Source organism: Solanum tuberosum, unplaced genomic scaffold (assembly GCF_000226075.1).
Source record: "Solanum tuberosum cultivar DM 1-3 516 R44 unplaced genomic scaffold, SolTub_3.0 scf00596, whole genome shotgun sequence".
Taxonomy (NCBI): domain Eukaryota; kingdom Viridiplantae; phylum Streptophyta; class Magnoliopsida; order Solanales; family Solanaceae; genus Solanum; species Solanum tuberosum.
In genome coordinates, this window is record NW_006239557.1 from 215,735 (window position 1) to 232,872 (window position 17,138).

The window sequence follows — 17,138 nt, forward strand, 5'->3', positions numbered from 1 at the left end:
GAGTTGTTATTGTGACTTATGGTTTTCAAATGGTATCGTTTATTGTGCTTGTGATTGTGCATGATTATTTGTGATTAGTGGTTGGATCATGTGCCACGCTAGTATACTAACTATGGACGGCTCAGGTACAATGTTGGTACACTAACAGTTTGGGTCACACGAGAGGACCAAGTATGTATTGATGGTTTCATGATAGCACTGGGCATTTGCATTTGTGATCATATGGGACATGAATTAAGGTATTATTGTTTCATGACATGTGACTGAGAGGCTATGTGGTTTGATAATTGTTGTTATATGTATTTTTTGTGTTACTACATTATAGTGAACTAGTAAAATTATCCGCGCCTCACGCGAGAATTTAATATCACGAAATTTATAAAATAATACTTAAAACCAGCCAGTCATTCAAACTAAAACATATATTATATAACATACAAGATTACATAGTAACGAACATTAATAATGTAAAGGAAAATGATAATTATAACATCTTATCATTTATCCTTCAATCAATCATCTTTAAATTGATTTTATAATTTATCCTTTTGCTTCCGGAAAAAGTTACTATTTGATATTTTTGGGGATTCAAATGAACATCCACCTGAGATTTTAAATTTTCTAATAAATAAATAATCATTGGTGAAGGGATAAATAAAATTTAAAAGGATGAAACAGTGAACAAATATTCTAATTCTAATGAGTAGAAAGTCCAGCCCTACCTTTTGCTTTACATATATCATTTTAAAGTTCCCCATTTGAATGTATCATAATTAACAATTAAATGAAAAATTATAGGGAGAATGTATAATGTTGGACAACAATTCAACTTATTATATATGCTTGAAAGGGAAAAATACTACCCAAAACTATTCAGTTTGTTTGGGCGTTTTTTAAAAACTCAACATACTAGAGTGATGGAGTTCAATTTGAAACTATACTTATATTCCAATCGCAGTGTCGAGAAACTCATTTATTATTTCAGGAAAAGTATTTACAACTTGCAGTAAACTTGAAAATTCATCCATACTTCATATTGAATATGATAAATTAATTTATTGTGTAGTTATCTATGTATTTGGGATTAAAAGAGGCTCCACTATAGTCATATTCCTCTATAGGTCATCCGGCACATCCTTGAATCCATGTAAAAAGTTTATTAATTCTTGTCTTCTTTTCGTGGTTCACTTCGCACATCAAGGTGCAATAGAATTTTTAAGGTCTTTATGTCCTTACAATGACATACCAAATTTGAATTTTCTCTTCAAGACATGGTATTATAGATCTTTAAGGAATTTTTTATTGTACCTTCAACTATTTCAGTAGAGAAAAGTTGTGTGAATACTCAAGTAACGTGTGTTATTTAATTTGTACTAATAAATACTTATAATAATAACTTTGCAGAGACATAAACAACAAAGTTTAAAACATGTACTCAAAAACAACAATTAATATCATAAGCATAAATTAATGACTGTAAAAAAACATGTCAGTATCTGTAACAATAGAATAAAACAGGAAGGAAAAAATCGAGCCCACTGAATGCACAATGTCCCCTTAAAGAAATTATTCCCTTCAAGTACTCGAGGTTTGAGGGAATAGATCCTCTCAGGATAGAACGATTCTATTGACCAGTGTATTGATACAAAAACAATGGTGTCAGTGAGTCACTCAACAATAGCAAAGTACACGAATATTTAATAGTGCATAAGAAGAAGAAGAAGAAGTTTAGAATTTTCGTTGTTTTAAAATGAGAGGAAATCCCTATATTTTTAGACAACAAAGGGTAGTGTGAACAAATGTTTATTGTGCCTTATCGGAAAGGTCAAAACTTTTTGGAAAAGTTACAACCTTTCATAAAAGGCACAACTTTTCATAAAAGTCGCAACTCTTCATAAAAGTCGCAACTCTTCATAAAATTCACAACTTTTCATAAAAGTCACAATTTTTCATAATAGTCACAACTTTTCATGAAAGGAAAGGCTAGTTTTGGAAATAAATAAATTAAAAGGGAATTCTGGTTTGTGGGGACACCACGTAGGCAGGACTAGGGTTCTTTTTTTTTTGTGTGTATATATATATATATATATATATATATATATATATATATATATATGATTGTTTACATTCATATCTTGGACTGGCTGTGTGATCCTACCAATACAATGTGGTTTGTGTACTAATATTGCACCTGTTCTTTTCTTGTTGAGTATAGGGCATCTTTCAACTAATTATCTAAGACCTTACTTAACGAACGTCTAACTCTGAATCCAAGGGTGAGCTACATCTTCCAGGCTGCGATGGGTTTTTTTGCATCTTCTTGTCCATCTTTTAAACATAGACATTAGACTTTTGTTTTATGTTAGGTTCGTGGTTGCATCCCAAGTTTTGATAATTAGAGTTTTGGTATGGTGACTTTTAGTTCTTAGGGGATGTTTTCTGCATTAAATGTTATTTGGACTATTGGATTAAGTTTATTGAAACTTAATTCTTTAGTTGTCTAAACGGTTTTCCATATTTTTATATGATAAAATTGGTTTCATTAAATGGTGGTGGGTTTGCTTTGTGATAGTCTTTGGTTGTCCCACCAAGTAGTTTAGTGTGGGTGCCACTCATGATGGTTGGAATTGTGATAAACTTGGTATGAGAGTCCTAAGTTTGTAGATCTCGTCATACCAAAATGAGTCCGGTAGAATTTTGTGGAAAGGTACGAAGACGTTTGTACTTTTCTATCAGAGGCAACATGAATTAAGAAAATTATATTTCTTTCTTCCTTCGTGCGATAATTTTATTTCGATTGGTATATGGCGATGCAAATTGGTATCTAACTCTTCCACACATCTGTTCACGGATGGTTGACACTTGATGTAATGGCACAAGGATAGCAGCTCCAGTGAGAGGACGTGGTAGAGGGAAAGGCATGGGCAGGGGCAGAGGAAGAGTAACACCTGTGAGAGGTGGGGCTTACGCTCAGAATGTAGTATCAATACTGACCTCATACTTTATTCCTTTATTATTTAATAATAAAGGTACATACATTTAACATTTAGGCCGCGGTTATGACTATTTCTAATCTTCTCAGTAGAAATTTTGGTGAGTCCTAATCATTTGAGGACGACCTCTATCTTCATTTCGGTATTACATTTTTAGTTTTCAGACAATTAGAGTTAGTTAGAGGCTTGTCCTAGCAATTCACTGGAGTAGAAGCTATCAGAAGTCAATTTAGCTTCAGCTTATGCTTATTCAGATACTTGTCTTCTTGAAGTTGTGTGAGCTTTAATAGACTATTTCAGTTTAGCATATGTATTCAGTTATTTACAGTTGTTACTTTTACGTTTCTTAGTGTCATGTTAGAGTTTAGACCATGGTTTAGCTTGGGGTCACTGGTGCTTCTAAGCATCGACTTACGACTATGGGGTAGTCTTGGATCGAGACACTTATTTAGTAAATTAATTTATATGATATTTAAGAGTGAAAAAAATAAATGGAATCTGAAAAAGTATTCTCTAAGGCTGATGTAATTGTTTCGGGTGTATTACATACTTGTATTGGGTGCTTATGTGCTCCCTAATAAAACAAATAAAATACTCCATTTCATTACATACGTGTGTCAAGTTGAAAATTAAAGCACAATCCCTCTTGGAATATTGAATATACTAAAAAAGCAAATAAATATTAGATAAATTCATATTACAAAAACTCACCATCTCACAGAGCTAACCTTGATGTAAAATGTAAATGCACTAAACTTGATAAAGATGAAAACATAAAATAAAATAAATAAGTGTACAGTTGTTTTATTTGATCCATCACGTTTACACTGTTTACTACTTCAATAAAATATTTCAATTGATTTACCATTCTAGACAACACAAAGCATCATTAAAGACTACAGATAAAACAAACGAAAAAATATTTGACTTAATAACATAAAACTCCATGACCTTCCATTTTGTGGACTAAAACCTCATATAAATGGATATTTGAAGACTAACAAGAAGAAGACTTAATAATAAAGACAACCATATTAGATACTCGATCACTAATAAAGACAAGTATATCTCCAATATCAAGAACTTCAGTTACTAACTCCACGAGAATTATCAGTTCAAGAACTCTCATCTTCTTCTGGCTCAGGGACAACATTTAAATCAAACTTTAAATGCTCACCCAAAATAGCACTTTTTGTTTCATTTAAAATTTTCTTTACCCGCAACATCATTGCCACCTTCCGCTCCTCCATGTGTTTATCCGAAGGTATTTCTGAGACAGGGTGCATAATCTTATACATTAATATTCGTCTTCTTTCTTTCTCGTTAAGTGCTTGCAATTCTTTGTGAATATCTTCAAGTGCCACAAATCCAATTGATATGCTCTCTGCATGATCACGTTGGTGATCTTCTACTTTTAATTTTAAAATTTTATCAATTATTTCTTCTATACTTGTGGAACCATAAGAAAATGGTTTTCCACCAGGTGAAAAGAGCATAACCCCAACTTCATCTCCACTCCGAGTTGCAAGCTTTTCTGCATCTTGGAACAAGGTCTTTTTTCCTTTTGGACAAGCATATTGTGCGTGCTCTCTCAGACTCAATTAACTTCATCTCGATCTTTTGCTTACCTTTACTGATCTCATTTTCCATCACAGAAGAAAACAGTATAAAAGAAGAAAACACGATAATTTTATTAAATAAGGTTGAGCAATTTTAAGAGGAACAAATGTATAATTTATAGTAGGTGTGTGAGTGCATTTGTCACGAGTATTGTAACATTAATTTAATATTTTCATACCATAAGTCTTATTGTTGTCACATGTATTATCAATTTTTATATTATGACTCTATTTCACTTGTATTGTCAAGTTAATTTGGTGTTTTTAAAATTATATGAATCTATTACGTGATTACCATGGTTTCTAACAAATGTTGTCTTCTTGTTTATTCGAATGTAATATTAAGTAATAATGTTGAAATGAATCTAAAGATAAAAGGAAAATAATTTGTTATTTTTATTTGATATTTTTATATTTATTTATTATTTAAATATTATGAGTATATTTGTCAAGTATTTGACACATTTATTTAGTGTTTTTATATAATGTGAATTTATTTAGTGTTTTTATATAATGTGAATTTATTAGGTGATTACCATAATTTCTAACGAAAGTTGCCTACCTATTTTTCTACTGCAACTGCAACGTAATAATATTGAATTGAAACTAAAGATAAATGAAAAATAACAATGATTTAGTTTATTTACATATATAATGTTCATTCGAAACGGGAGTCTTAAATCACTGGTGAAGTTTTCTATGTGACCTATAGGACACAAACTCGGGACTTCAAAGTGGGCACTAATACTTACATTAGGATAGGCTACCTACCTTCCACCCCTTAGGTGCAGTACTTTTTTTGGACTCTGCTAACGCATGATGTTAACTATTTTAAAAATCTATACATAATGTTAATTCTATAAGTATGAATAAAAAGGAAACATATCAGATAGCTAGCTGTATTTTTTATTTACACTTACATTTTATTCTAATGTGATTCAAGAAATAAATCTCAACAATTCCAGCTATATAAAATATTATAAGATGATTTTACACCTCTAGTTAGTTACATTTATTGTTATTTTTTAAACCTTGACTGTTCTAATTCAAGTTGTTGAACTAATTACTTCCTTTTTGGCATTATTTTTTATCATTTTCAATATTATTTTTTGAAGACTTTCTTTAAGTAATATTGATAAATTTGCCCAATCACATTAAACTCATAATACATAATATTGTGCTCTCTAATTCACTTTAGATCTGTAGTAAAATTATTCCATAAAAACTGCATGTCTTTTATATATTTCATCAAGAATACACAAGGTATGATTTGACACTGGATTTATTTTAGCACTAATTCTTATATTGACAATGCTTGTTGGATAAACAAATTCTTAGATCTTATTTCTCATAGCTTTCTCAACTGTCGTTTAGATTTGTCTCGACTTTCAATTGCATGATTTTCATTTATAAACATAATTGAAATTGTTGTACATAATGGGTGTTGTGTCATAGTTTTAAGACTTTAGAAATGTTCTAACTATAAATAATCTAGAAAAATACTTCGAAATAATCACCACTTAATTTTTTAAACAAATTAAGGAAACTTAATTTAAAAGGACTCTAAGATATTAAGTCTTTAAAAATTAGAGAAAATGGGTAAGAGGTTCTTGTTACTACTTTAAAAAGGTATTATAATTTGAATTAGCCCCTTGTGCGGATTCCCAAAAGTCCAAAAGCCTAGTGTAAAGAATTTTTAAAATTTTAGCACACTATTATTTTGGCCCTAATTTGTTTTGGACAAGGATGACATCAGCCCACCATAGTGGGATGATTTCCGTTATAGCGGTCTGAGTCTCGCTATAGCGTAATGTCAAAAATTTTGAAGCCTAATTAATGTGTCAATTTCTATTTTCCTCCCACATTTGAAAGGAGAAAATAGACGAGGGCTCTGAAAAAACCCTCCAAAGTCACTTAGGCAAAGGAGAAATGAAGGGAAAGAATTACCGCACAAGGAAGCTGGAAGACTAAGGATTTTCCAATGGTCATTCATCAAAGGTTGCTTCAGCAGAGTCCAATTCATGGGCAAGTGTCATAAGTTGTTGCTTGACGCTCAAAGAGGCTAGGTTTCCTTCAATTAAGTGGTTAGACCCATTTAATTGCATTATATCTTGTAGAGGTTCGGATATGGCATGTATAGACCTTTAGTCATCGAGTCTGGATGGTTAGAGATTGATGTTATGTGATGTTAGGGCGGGGATGAAGTAATGACGAAGTGGTTCTATAGTTCTTGATTGCATTGAGTTCAGTGTTAGTATGGTTGTATGTTTCTGATTATGTGTGTATGCATGTCTACGAATTGTACTATCATTATGCTAGGCATTGTAAGAAATACATAGGAAACATACGTAGTAACAACATTTTGATAATCTCGTGTAATTAACATGTTATATGACTTGTGGTTTCAAGTGTTATTATTTATAATGTATGTGATTGTGCATGATTGTTTGTGTTTGATGATTGGCTTGAGTGCCACGCCTAGTACAAAATATCCCATAATTGGCTCTGATACCATGTCTGGTATGTATGAACAGTTGGCTTGGATATCACACCTGATAAGGAGATATCCACTTATGGTTTGTTCAAGTATCACACTGGTACACTAACTACGAACAACTCACATACCACGCTGATACATTAATAGTTTGAGGTTGGATTCTATAAGAGGACCAAGTATGTATTTATGGTTTCATTACTAAACCTAGTTTACTTCTTCATAATGTAATTGTTGAATGTTAGATATCTGAGTGGTCTGGGATACTTTAAAAGGTGAATTTATCTCAAGTCTAATTTGTATATGACCATCTAGGACATGAATTATATTACGATGAGTTAGGGTATGGACAGGGTCCAGTCTATGTGTTACTTATGTTGGTTAAGGTATATTAAGTGTTTGTTGGCAACTAAATCCTTAGGGGTTATTCTACATAATTGTTTTGATTATTTGGTTGAGTTTATGGAGACTCATTTCTTTAGTTGTCTAAACTTTGTTTCTATTTATCATGATGAACTTGGATTATTAAATGGTGTTGGGTTTAGTTTGGTATGAATAAGTTGGCCTAAGGCGTGAGTTTCATGTGTTGATCTAAAGAGGCCAGGGAGTTAGCATGAGTGTTTGTAAAGGATAACAGGTTAATGGATAGGGCTAGTGATGGCCCAATATTTTTTGGGCATTAATGTGGTACAAGGGTTAGGTTGTGATTTGGCATTGTGATGGACTGATATGTTTTGGCAGTAAGGTGACATAATTGAGATGTACGGTATTAAGGTGCGTTAGTCATGGTATTTTCTATGAATGGTTAAGAGTATGTGAATAGCCAAGTGGGATTGACTTCAATATTGCATGACTTTTTTTTTATAATCTACATTATAATATGTGGTAGGTACGGATCAGCCGATAATGCTTACTAGTACGTATTTTTTGTACTGATACTACTCTTCCTATGCAATTTTACATAGTCTGGTTGCAGGATCAATGATATTTCATAGGTAAGGGTGATGATGATCTCCGATGACTTTCATTGTTCCTTCCTTATAGTGGAAGTTGTGTCTTATTTTCTTGTATAAACAGTACTCTTGTAGCAGTTCCTGTACTATTTAGACTAGTTCCTTAGGAAATTTGGTTGGTCTATGGTAAATATTTCGAAGTCTTTTAAAGTAATTAAAAAAAATTCATATCTTTATAGGTTGTTAGATTTTATTTGATTTATTTTAGGGATGTTTTAACAAGTCTTGGTGGTAAAGGTTCTCCTATCTAGGTGTTAGAATAAATATTTTGATGGCCAGTGGGTTGAGTCATGACAAATTGGTATCAGAGCTCAAACTACTGATCTCCAATACAAGAGCAAAGGTCAAATAGAGTCTTGAGGATTGGTTTGGGTACGTCAACATTTAATATTTAGGGGAATATGAAGTTTTCTATGAATCTGTCTCACTTCTTCACTCCTTTGTGCGATTTGTATCTTGTGATATAGGTTGAGTCCAATTTTTATCTCAGAATTTCAATTGGTATCTTGACAAAGTTATTCAGATGTCGTTGTTATGGCTGAATGGACACAAGCAATGAAACATTGAAACCAAGAAGGTTTCAATTGTACAGCCACAAGGGTTATGTGAATGCATGAATGGTCAGTTAGTGGTCATTCATGACGTGAATATTATGTCATGAAATTGATCGATTTTATGTTGCATGCTCAATAGTTGTTGTTATGTGCATTGCATGATTTGAACAACTGTGTGTGGGTTATACTTGCATGAATGTTTGAAGTTGTTGTGTGATTATTGAACATGTTTTGTGTATTTCGGTCCTGAAATTTTATGGCCATGAGGCAAGGTGTGTATTATACATGTCTTGGAACGATCTCGGGTTATTTTAAAACTGGAATGAACTTATTATTGGTAAAAATGGTAAGGGGGTATAATTAATTATGATTGTGGCAAAACTCTAGTTTTGGAATTGTCGGTATTGGTTGGGAACCATAGGAAAGAATTAATCTTCTATATGATGATTATGTGCCTTATTTTGTGTTGCTGGAGGAGATCCTTGAATCTAGAATGAGGTTAGGAATTCAAACGACTATAACACTTGTGTCTGGGAATGGTCTTGGGGTTGCATTGTTAAAGTTAAGGTATTTTAGTTGATACATATATGAGATGGGGTAATATTGCTAAGCTTGTGAATTGTGGCAGAAACTCGTCAGATTTCCTTAGCGAACACCAGACCACTATAGAACTCCCTTTACGAAGGGAGGTACCAATCTACTATAGTAGTGCCAAGATGCAATAACGCACCCCGTGATAGCGTTCTGTATGTTCCAATTGCAGGAGAATCAGAGATCCAACTCTGTTTTCCCCTGCTTTGCATTTCCATTTCCATTTCAAATTCCATTACATGTTCGGTTTATTATAAAAGTGTGCACAAACCAAACTGACCGATAAATCAAACCAAAAAAGTATTATTGGTTTATCGTTATTGGGTTAACGGTTATTTAATGATTTTATTAAAAAAAATATGGGGTTATCAGTTCGATATTGGTTTTATAATATTGTGTTATTGGGTTAACCAATAACCCATAAAGAATATAATAATTTACTATTTTAATTTTTAGTCATACATTAATATCAAACAAAAAAATATTAATATAATCACTATATTAAACTATAACTATAAGAACCCTACACAATTAACACTACTTAACTCCACTCTCTGCATTTACCCTTAAGTTTTAGTATTACTTTAGTCTTAAACTTCACAGCGTCAAAACCTAAATAAATAAGAACCGCGATGGCTAGGGTTTGCAATGACTACGACAAGTGTTAGGCAATGACTAGGGTTGTGAATTATGACTTATGAGAATTTGCTATACCATTACTACACTAAGCAGAATTTCTGCACTCAATGAGTAGTTTCATTTCTCTTTTTTTTTATTTTGCGTCAAATTATTGGACAAGTCATATATTTATTTGAAAGAATTTTCTTATTGGTTAAACTAAACCGTGAAAGACCAAAAACCAATAAACAGAAAACTGATACCAAATATCTTATTGGTTTGGTTATCAATTTAGCATATTTAAAAACCAAAAGCTGATAATACTTAAAACTGAATTGATACTTAACACTGAACCGAACCGACTGGTACACACAACAGAAAAAATAACTAAAACTCATCAAAATATAATCTACAAAATATCCTAGCATAAGAACGGTGAATAAACAATCCCAATAACAAGCATCTATGTACTAGCAAAAACAAGGGAAGAAAAAGAGATATCTTTTTCACAAATAAGGTAAACCAAAAATAGTATTTATATCTGAAAGGGGGGGGGGAGAGTCCTACCAAGTGCCCTATCACCCTCATGGAGCGAGGCCTCCTATATTCAGCTCACGTATAATTTCTCCAAATCCTATGGCTCTAGCTGGTGCAGATCCTTCTCTTGGCACGTCATCTGAACAAGGCCTTCATTGTCTTTATCATGCGGGACAACAGACGGTCCTTAGAGCGTCCTTTCCTCTTATCAACATCAAGCTTCTTACGGAGTACGCCGGTGTCCTGGGAAGGTACATGTGGGGTTGAGCCACTGTGTACCCCCTAACTACAACAAGGACAGCCTTCAGGCGGCTACTAGATAGAGGAAGCTGGGATTTAGTGGCGACAAGATCTGCATCAATGTTCTCACCCTCTTTTGCATGAGCTGCGGGTCGGCTACTTCCCTCTTTATTTGTCCTCCTTTCTAATGCTCTCTATAGGTTTCTTCCCCAACCAGAAAGGGGTTGAAAGCACCTTCATGCTCCACCTTGTAGTCTGTATCATCCAGGGGAACCCTGCTTGCCTACAAAGCACATCTACTAGACTAGAAATGTAAAGGTAATTCTTAGTACCATTGTAGAAATCTTTCCACTCAGACACGATCTGCTCCCCCACATTCTTCTGGATCCCATCTATAATAAAAGCTCTAGTAAAGCTTGAGGATAGGTCACATCAATGAGGTTACCCGAAAGGCGAATCCTCTGACCAACTATTCAACCACCTCCAAGCGTCGGGGAATAGTAATGGCTATTAAGGCCCTTAGTAGTGATCCAGTTGATCTCTCTCCAATACTTCTCTTCCACCAGTGTATCTCTTAACCATTTAAGATCTATCCTCCTCAAATTGTCCATGAAAGGCTCATGGGGAACCTCCGAGATCCCAGCGAAAGATCCACGATATGGGTCTCCTTGGATACACATAGTAGGACTGGGGGAATCCCAAAGAACGGTAAGCAAATGGGCTTAGAACTCCAGTACCAACCCCTGCTGAGAGAAATGAAGGGTCTTCACCAAAAGAACCCCAACCAAACTAATCCAACCAGTTTTAGAAGGTAGAAGTTGATCCATATATCTCTTCATCTTGAATGCCCTCTCTATATAGAAGCTCGACCTAGCATCATATCTCGCGAAACCTATACCTGCTAGCAACTTCTATAAACCTCTAGTTGGGGTAATTTTGGCCAGTAATCCTATCCTCAACAGGTTCTATTGTGAACCTACAATAGAGATCGAGTTAAGAGACCATACAATTATTCTATGAAGGCTACAAAATTAATTTCTTTGGCTTTTGCAAAGTCTGTGAGAGGTACAATAATTTCACCCTCCCTCTTTAGCATCTAGCACGGTGCTTGGACCACTATACTGGAGGCCACTACAGCGGGATACTACCCGCTATAGCAACATTCGTTATAGAGAGATGAAAGGTTGTTATAGCGACTTTTTAATTCCAGGCTGTTGTTAACCCACCAGAGCGAGAGTATTTCCGCTATCGCAGTGCCTCTATGGCAGTCTGAGTTACGCTATAGTGGGAAGACAAAAAAATTTAACCTAATTAATGCGTTGTATTTTATTTTCCTCCCACTTTTGAAAGGAGAAAATAAACGAGTATTGCTCCATAAAACCCTCCAAAAGCATCTAACGCAAGGGAGAAATGAGAGGAAAGAATTACCGCGGAAGAAAGATCTAAGCCTAAGGATTTTATAATTCTCGTTCATCAAAGGTTGCTTCTATTGTAATGACCTAATCCATTATAACTAAAAGACACCTCATGTGGGGTCCCAGGAGTCCGAAAAGATGGTGCAAGATTTTTTAAAATTTGAGCATGCTAAGTTTTGTCTTAAATCCATTTCTAGGGCACACTGACGTCAACCCACATAGAAGAAGCCTTCCTGCTATGGCGAGGCCTCTATAGTGGTCTGAGTTCCGCTATAGCGAGACCTCCAATTTCAGCACCCTAATATATACGTCATATTTTATTTTTCTCCTAGTTTTGAAAGGATAAAATAGATAAGGGCTGCTCCAAAAACTTTCCGAAGACACCTGGGCAAGGGAAAACTGAAAGAGGGAGAATTACCATGCTATGGAGGTGAAAGTCGTTATATTTTCCAATGCTTGTTCATCAAAGTCACTTCTGGGTAGTTGAATTCATGGCCAAGGTTCATCAGTTGTTGCTTAGGCTAGGTTTCTTATAATTTAGTAGTTAGACCTACATTTACCACATTCTATCGTGTAAAAATTTGGAGAGTGCATGCATAGGCCTTCGGGCATAGATCTTGGATGGTAAAAGATTGTTGTTATGTTTTGTTAGGGAAGGGATGAGGTAATGAATAGAACGTCGTGCACTAGATCATTAGTAGTCTTGAATTTTCTTGTTATGATGGTTATATGTTTTCAATTTATGTATGTACATATGTCTAATGCTTGTAGTATCATTTGTGCAATGCATGGTCGGGAGATATATGAAGTGACATCAAGTAGGCTATCTCATGCAATAAACATGTGATTGCAACTTGTGATTTTCAAGTGGTCTTGTTTATTATAGTATGTGATTGTGCATGGTTGTTTGTGCTTTCGGGTTGACTCGGGTACCACACCTGGTATAGAATATCCCCACGGTTGGCACGAATACCACACCTAGTATATACTAATGGTTGGCTCGGGTATCACTCCTGGTATGTGGATATCTATGAAACACCTCGCTATTTGAAAGAACTATAAAGATCTAGAATTAGAAAGAGTTATTTTTGGAAAGAATGAAAAATCTGGAAAATTGGTTAAGTTATGTTAAGTTTGAGTTTTGGGTCAACTTCAAACGACCATAACTCCTAGCTCAAGATGAATTTAGTTTGTTCGATTTAGAGTTCGTATATGGGAGACATGGCCATTCAAAGTTGGGGTGTCTAAATAAGGAAAGTCAAAACCGGATTTTGGAAGGGTATTTTGGTCTTTGCCATACCCAATTAAGTTAATTCATTTTTATCAATTAAATTGTGGTCTGAACTGAATTGGTTCAGTTTAGAAAATTGGAAATCTATGCTTGAGTTTTTGGAGAAAGAACTAAAGAGGAGAAAGGAGAAGGAAAGCTCAAGATTCGTCAAGTTCTTGTGATTTTGGTCATGGATTTTGCCAAGGATTAAATCCTACGAGGTATGTGAGATCACATAGAGTTGGGTTAGTTCACCCATGCGCCAATCATGATTCAATTTAGCGTAATTGTGTTTCTTGAAGGAAAAGATTATGAGTTCTTGATGAAATTTGTTTAAGTTCTTGTTGTTGAAGTTGTTGATAAGTTTCTTGAGTTTGATTCATGAAACTAGGTGTGATTTTGAGTATATTCTTACATATATTGGTGATATAGTCAAATCTAAGTGTTTGGGAAAAGAACCAATCGAATCTAGGGGGTTAAGAGTTGAAAAACGAGCAAGAAAAATTGTCAAAAATCTAGGGAGGGGGTTGGGGCTCCGCGCCTCTCAGAGCACCCCAAAGGGGCTTCTACAGTTTGGGCTCTGGGGAGCCGCGACAACCAGAGCGCCAAGGACGCCAGGTCTTCCACCTTTTCCCACTTCTTTATGTTTGAGTTCTTTAACAACGTACCTAAGTTTTCTAGTTGATTTCAACACTCTAAGGTAAGTCTAAACATCATGAAATCATCCATAAACATGAGATCATGAGCCTTGAATCCATAATTCAATTCAAGGAAAGTTAAGAGTCAAGTCAAGAGAAGTTCATAGAGTTTTCCAAAAGCCTTGTACAAATCTTTTAACTTTGTTTAAAGGCTTGAGTTTTGAGTTGAGTAAAGAGTAAGAGTAAGGTTTCATTTCTTCAAAAGATTATACGGGAACTAAGTATTCCCAAGAGTTGAAATGTTTTCACATTTAAACAAGAAAGGAAACACCAATTTCCAAGAGAGCCTTTGAGCTAGTTTTTAAGTAATTATCTCAAACCACATATAGAGTTTTTGTTATTAAAACATATGATCTGAGTACATTTTGGGAGTAGTATTGAGCACCGATATGGCAACGAGTTCATAATAACTCAAGTCTTCATAAACCATGTAGCCATCGTAGGTAATAAAGGGTCATACTTTGTAGATGATTCCTTAGTGATATTTAGCATAGACTAGTGGATCCACTTAGTTGAGGCGTTCTATATCACGTAAAGGTATAGGACAGTTCTGGCAGCGTGAGCGAGACAATTTATCATCACTTTAGCTCATAGTGATGGTTGTCGGTTAGAGAAACTCCCACAGTATTATATTACTTTAAATATAAACTGAGTTGTTATTGTATTTCTTAAATACATTGAGTTGTCATCTACTATTTTAAATGCTTTGTACAAACTGCACTTTTATTGTTGTTTTACTTCGCATTTGAGTTAAGTATTCAGGAGTTGAGTAAGGCCAAAGTAAGTGTTTCTTTCAGACTCTTTTCAAGCTTATGTTATGTTTAGCATTCCAACTCGCAGTACATTCAATGTACTAATGCCATTTGGCCTGCATTGTTGTATGACGCAGACACAGGTAACCAGCATAAACATACAACACCTCATTGATCCAGTTGAGCACTCCGAGTCAGTTGGTGAGACTTCTTGCTTCTGGAAGATTCCCTTTTATTGCTTTGTTATTCAGTTGTTAGGATGATCGGGGGTCTTGTCCCGACATTCCTCTTAGTATTTAGAAGCTTCACAGACAGTTAGATGTGAGTTCTTTAGTCTTGTATTTCAGATGTTTTGCTAAAAGTCTTGAGTTGCCACTTTGGCTAATTTGAATGTTTATCCTTAACATTCGAAGTTTATTTAAGACAGTTGTTTTAAAGTGCATTTGAATCTATGTATTAATGCTTTAAGTCTTCCGCTATAAGTAAAGCCAGGTCGAGGGTTCGCTTGGGGCCAACATTGGTTCTCGAGTGCAATCCCGCCCAGGGTGTAGGCTAAGGGCGTGACAAACTTAATATCAGAGTTCAAGAGCCCTAGGGAGTCTATGAAGTCGTGTCTGTAGAGTCATAGTTATCGGTGTGAAGTGCGCCACATATATAATTAGGAGGCCGCGGTATTTAGGAAATTCATTCACTTCTTTCATACTCATTTCGTGTGATAGAGTTCATCTCTATAAAGTTTCTTTCTAACTCGTGCTTATGCGTGTCTTTCAGTTGATCATGCCTCCACGAAGAGATGTCTGAGGTAGTCTTGCTAGAAGAAATGTTGAGGAGCAAGGGGTACCTAATGCACCTGAAGTGCAACCCCAGGGAGAGGTCACCAATGCTGAATTTTGGGAAGCAATCCGAATGCTAAGTCAAGTTATGACTAACCAAGTTGGGCAACAAAGAGAGGCTCAACAGGAAGAGGTTGATACTTCGAGGATCCAGAAAACTTTGTTGAGGAACTGCAGAAGGTGTTTGAGGTTTGCACGTCGCCAATGTTGAGCAAGTGGAACTTGTTACAAATCAACTGAAGAGTGTTGCTAGGACTTGGTTTGACCAGTGGAAGAAGAGTAGGGCTGATGATGCACCAGTTTTGAGTTAGGTTGTGTTCAAAAGTGCGTTCTTGGGGAGTTTCTTTCCCCGCGAACTGAGGGAAGCCAAGGTACGGGAATTCCTCACCCTTAAGCAGGATTCGCTAAGTGTTCATGAGTATAGTTTGAAGTTCACCCAACTTTCCCGATATGCTCCAGAGATGGTTGAGAATATAAGGAGCAAGATGAGTCTATTTGTTGTTGGGTTGTCTCGTCTGTCAAGAAAAGAGAGCAAGACAGCAATGCTAATAGGGGATATGGATATAGCAAGGTTGATGGTTTATGTACAGTAGGTTGAGGAAGAGAAGCTGAAGGATAAGAAAGAGTTTAGAAACAAGAAAGTTAATACAGGGAATGAGTCTGGGTAGCAAAGGAGTAATGTGAACCGTTCTTCCTTTCAACGAAGCAAAAGAGATATGCTTCATCATCTGCTAGTGCATCTACACCCAGAAACAAATGTGAGTACAATAGTCAGAATTCACAGCACTTCAGAGCTAAACATGCACAGTCTTAGGGTAGTGTGGCACAAGGATGACATTGGGCTCCTGCATGTGCTAAGTGTGGTAGGAACCACCCGAGTAAGTGTCGTGATGGCTCCACTGGTTGTTTCAAGTGTAGTCAAGAGGGTCACTTCATAAAAGAGTGCCCTAAGAACCGACAAGGTAATGGGAATCAGGGCAATAGAGCCCAGTCTTCATCAGTTGCTCCACCAGACAAGGTTGCACCTAGAGGAGCTACTTCAGGTACCGGCGGAGGAGCAAACCGCCTATATGCTATCACTAGCCGCCAAGAGCAAGAGGATTCGCCAAATGTTGTCACTGGTATGATCAAAGTCTTTACTCTTGATGTTTATGCTTTGCTAGACCCAGGAATAAGTTTATCTTTTGTGACTCATTATGTTGCAATGAATTTTGATATTCTTCCTGAGAAACTTTGTGAGCCCTTTTGTGTTTCTACACCGGTTGGGGAGTCTATTCTAGCTGAGAGAAACTATTGTGATTGTACAATTTATGTCAATCACTAGAGCACCATGGCTTATTTAGTTGAGTTAGACATGGTAGATTTTGATGTCATTCTAGGTGTGGACTGACTTCATGCATGTTATTCCTCAGTTGATTGTAAAACTCGAGTTGTAAAGTTTCAGTTGCCAAATGAGTTATAGAGTGGAGTAGCAGTTCAGCAGTGCCTAAAGGTCGTTTCATTTCATACCT

The 17,138-nt window shown here is 35.5% G+C and overlaps 1 protein-coding gene across 1 annotated transcript; it reads right to left on the reverse strand.

Moving 5' to 3' along the window:
- Positions 1-4,108: 4,108 nt before the first annotated feature.
- On the reverse strand, positions 4,109-4,643 carry LOC107058767 (agamous-like MADS-box protein AGL29). The gene is made up of 2 exons (XM_015304897.1): positions 4,622-4,643; positions 4,109-4,554 (listed from the first exon to the last, which is right to left on the reverse strand). The coding sequence occupies exons 1-2, from the start codon at positions 4,641-4,643 to the stop codon at positions 4,109-4,111; spliced, it is 468 nt and encodes a 155-aa protein (XP_015160383.1).
- Between the last annotated feature and the right edge of the window lie 12,495 nt (positions 4,644-17,138).

Excerpts from the sequence above, each read along its gene's own strand:
- LOC107058767 (XM_015304897.1), bottom strand. The coding sequence starts at position 4,643 with ATGGAAAATGAGATCAGTAAAG. Across the intron at positions 4,555-4,621 it reads GGAAAATGAGATCAGTAAAG|GAAAAAAGACCTTGTTCCAA; the intron begins GTAAGCAAAAGA and ends CTTGTCCAAAAG.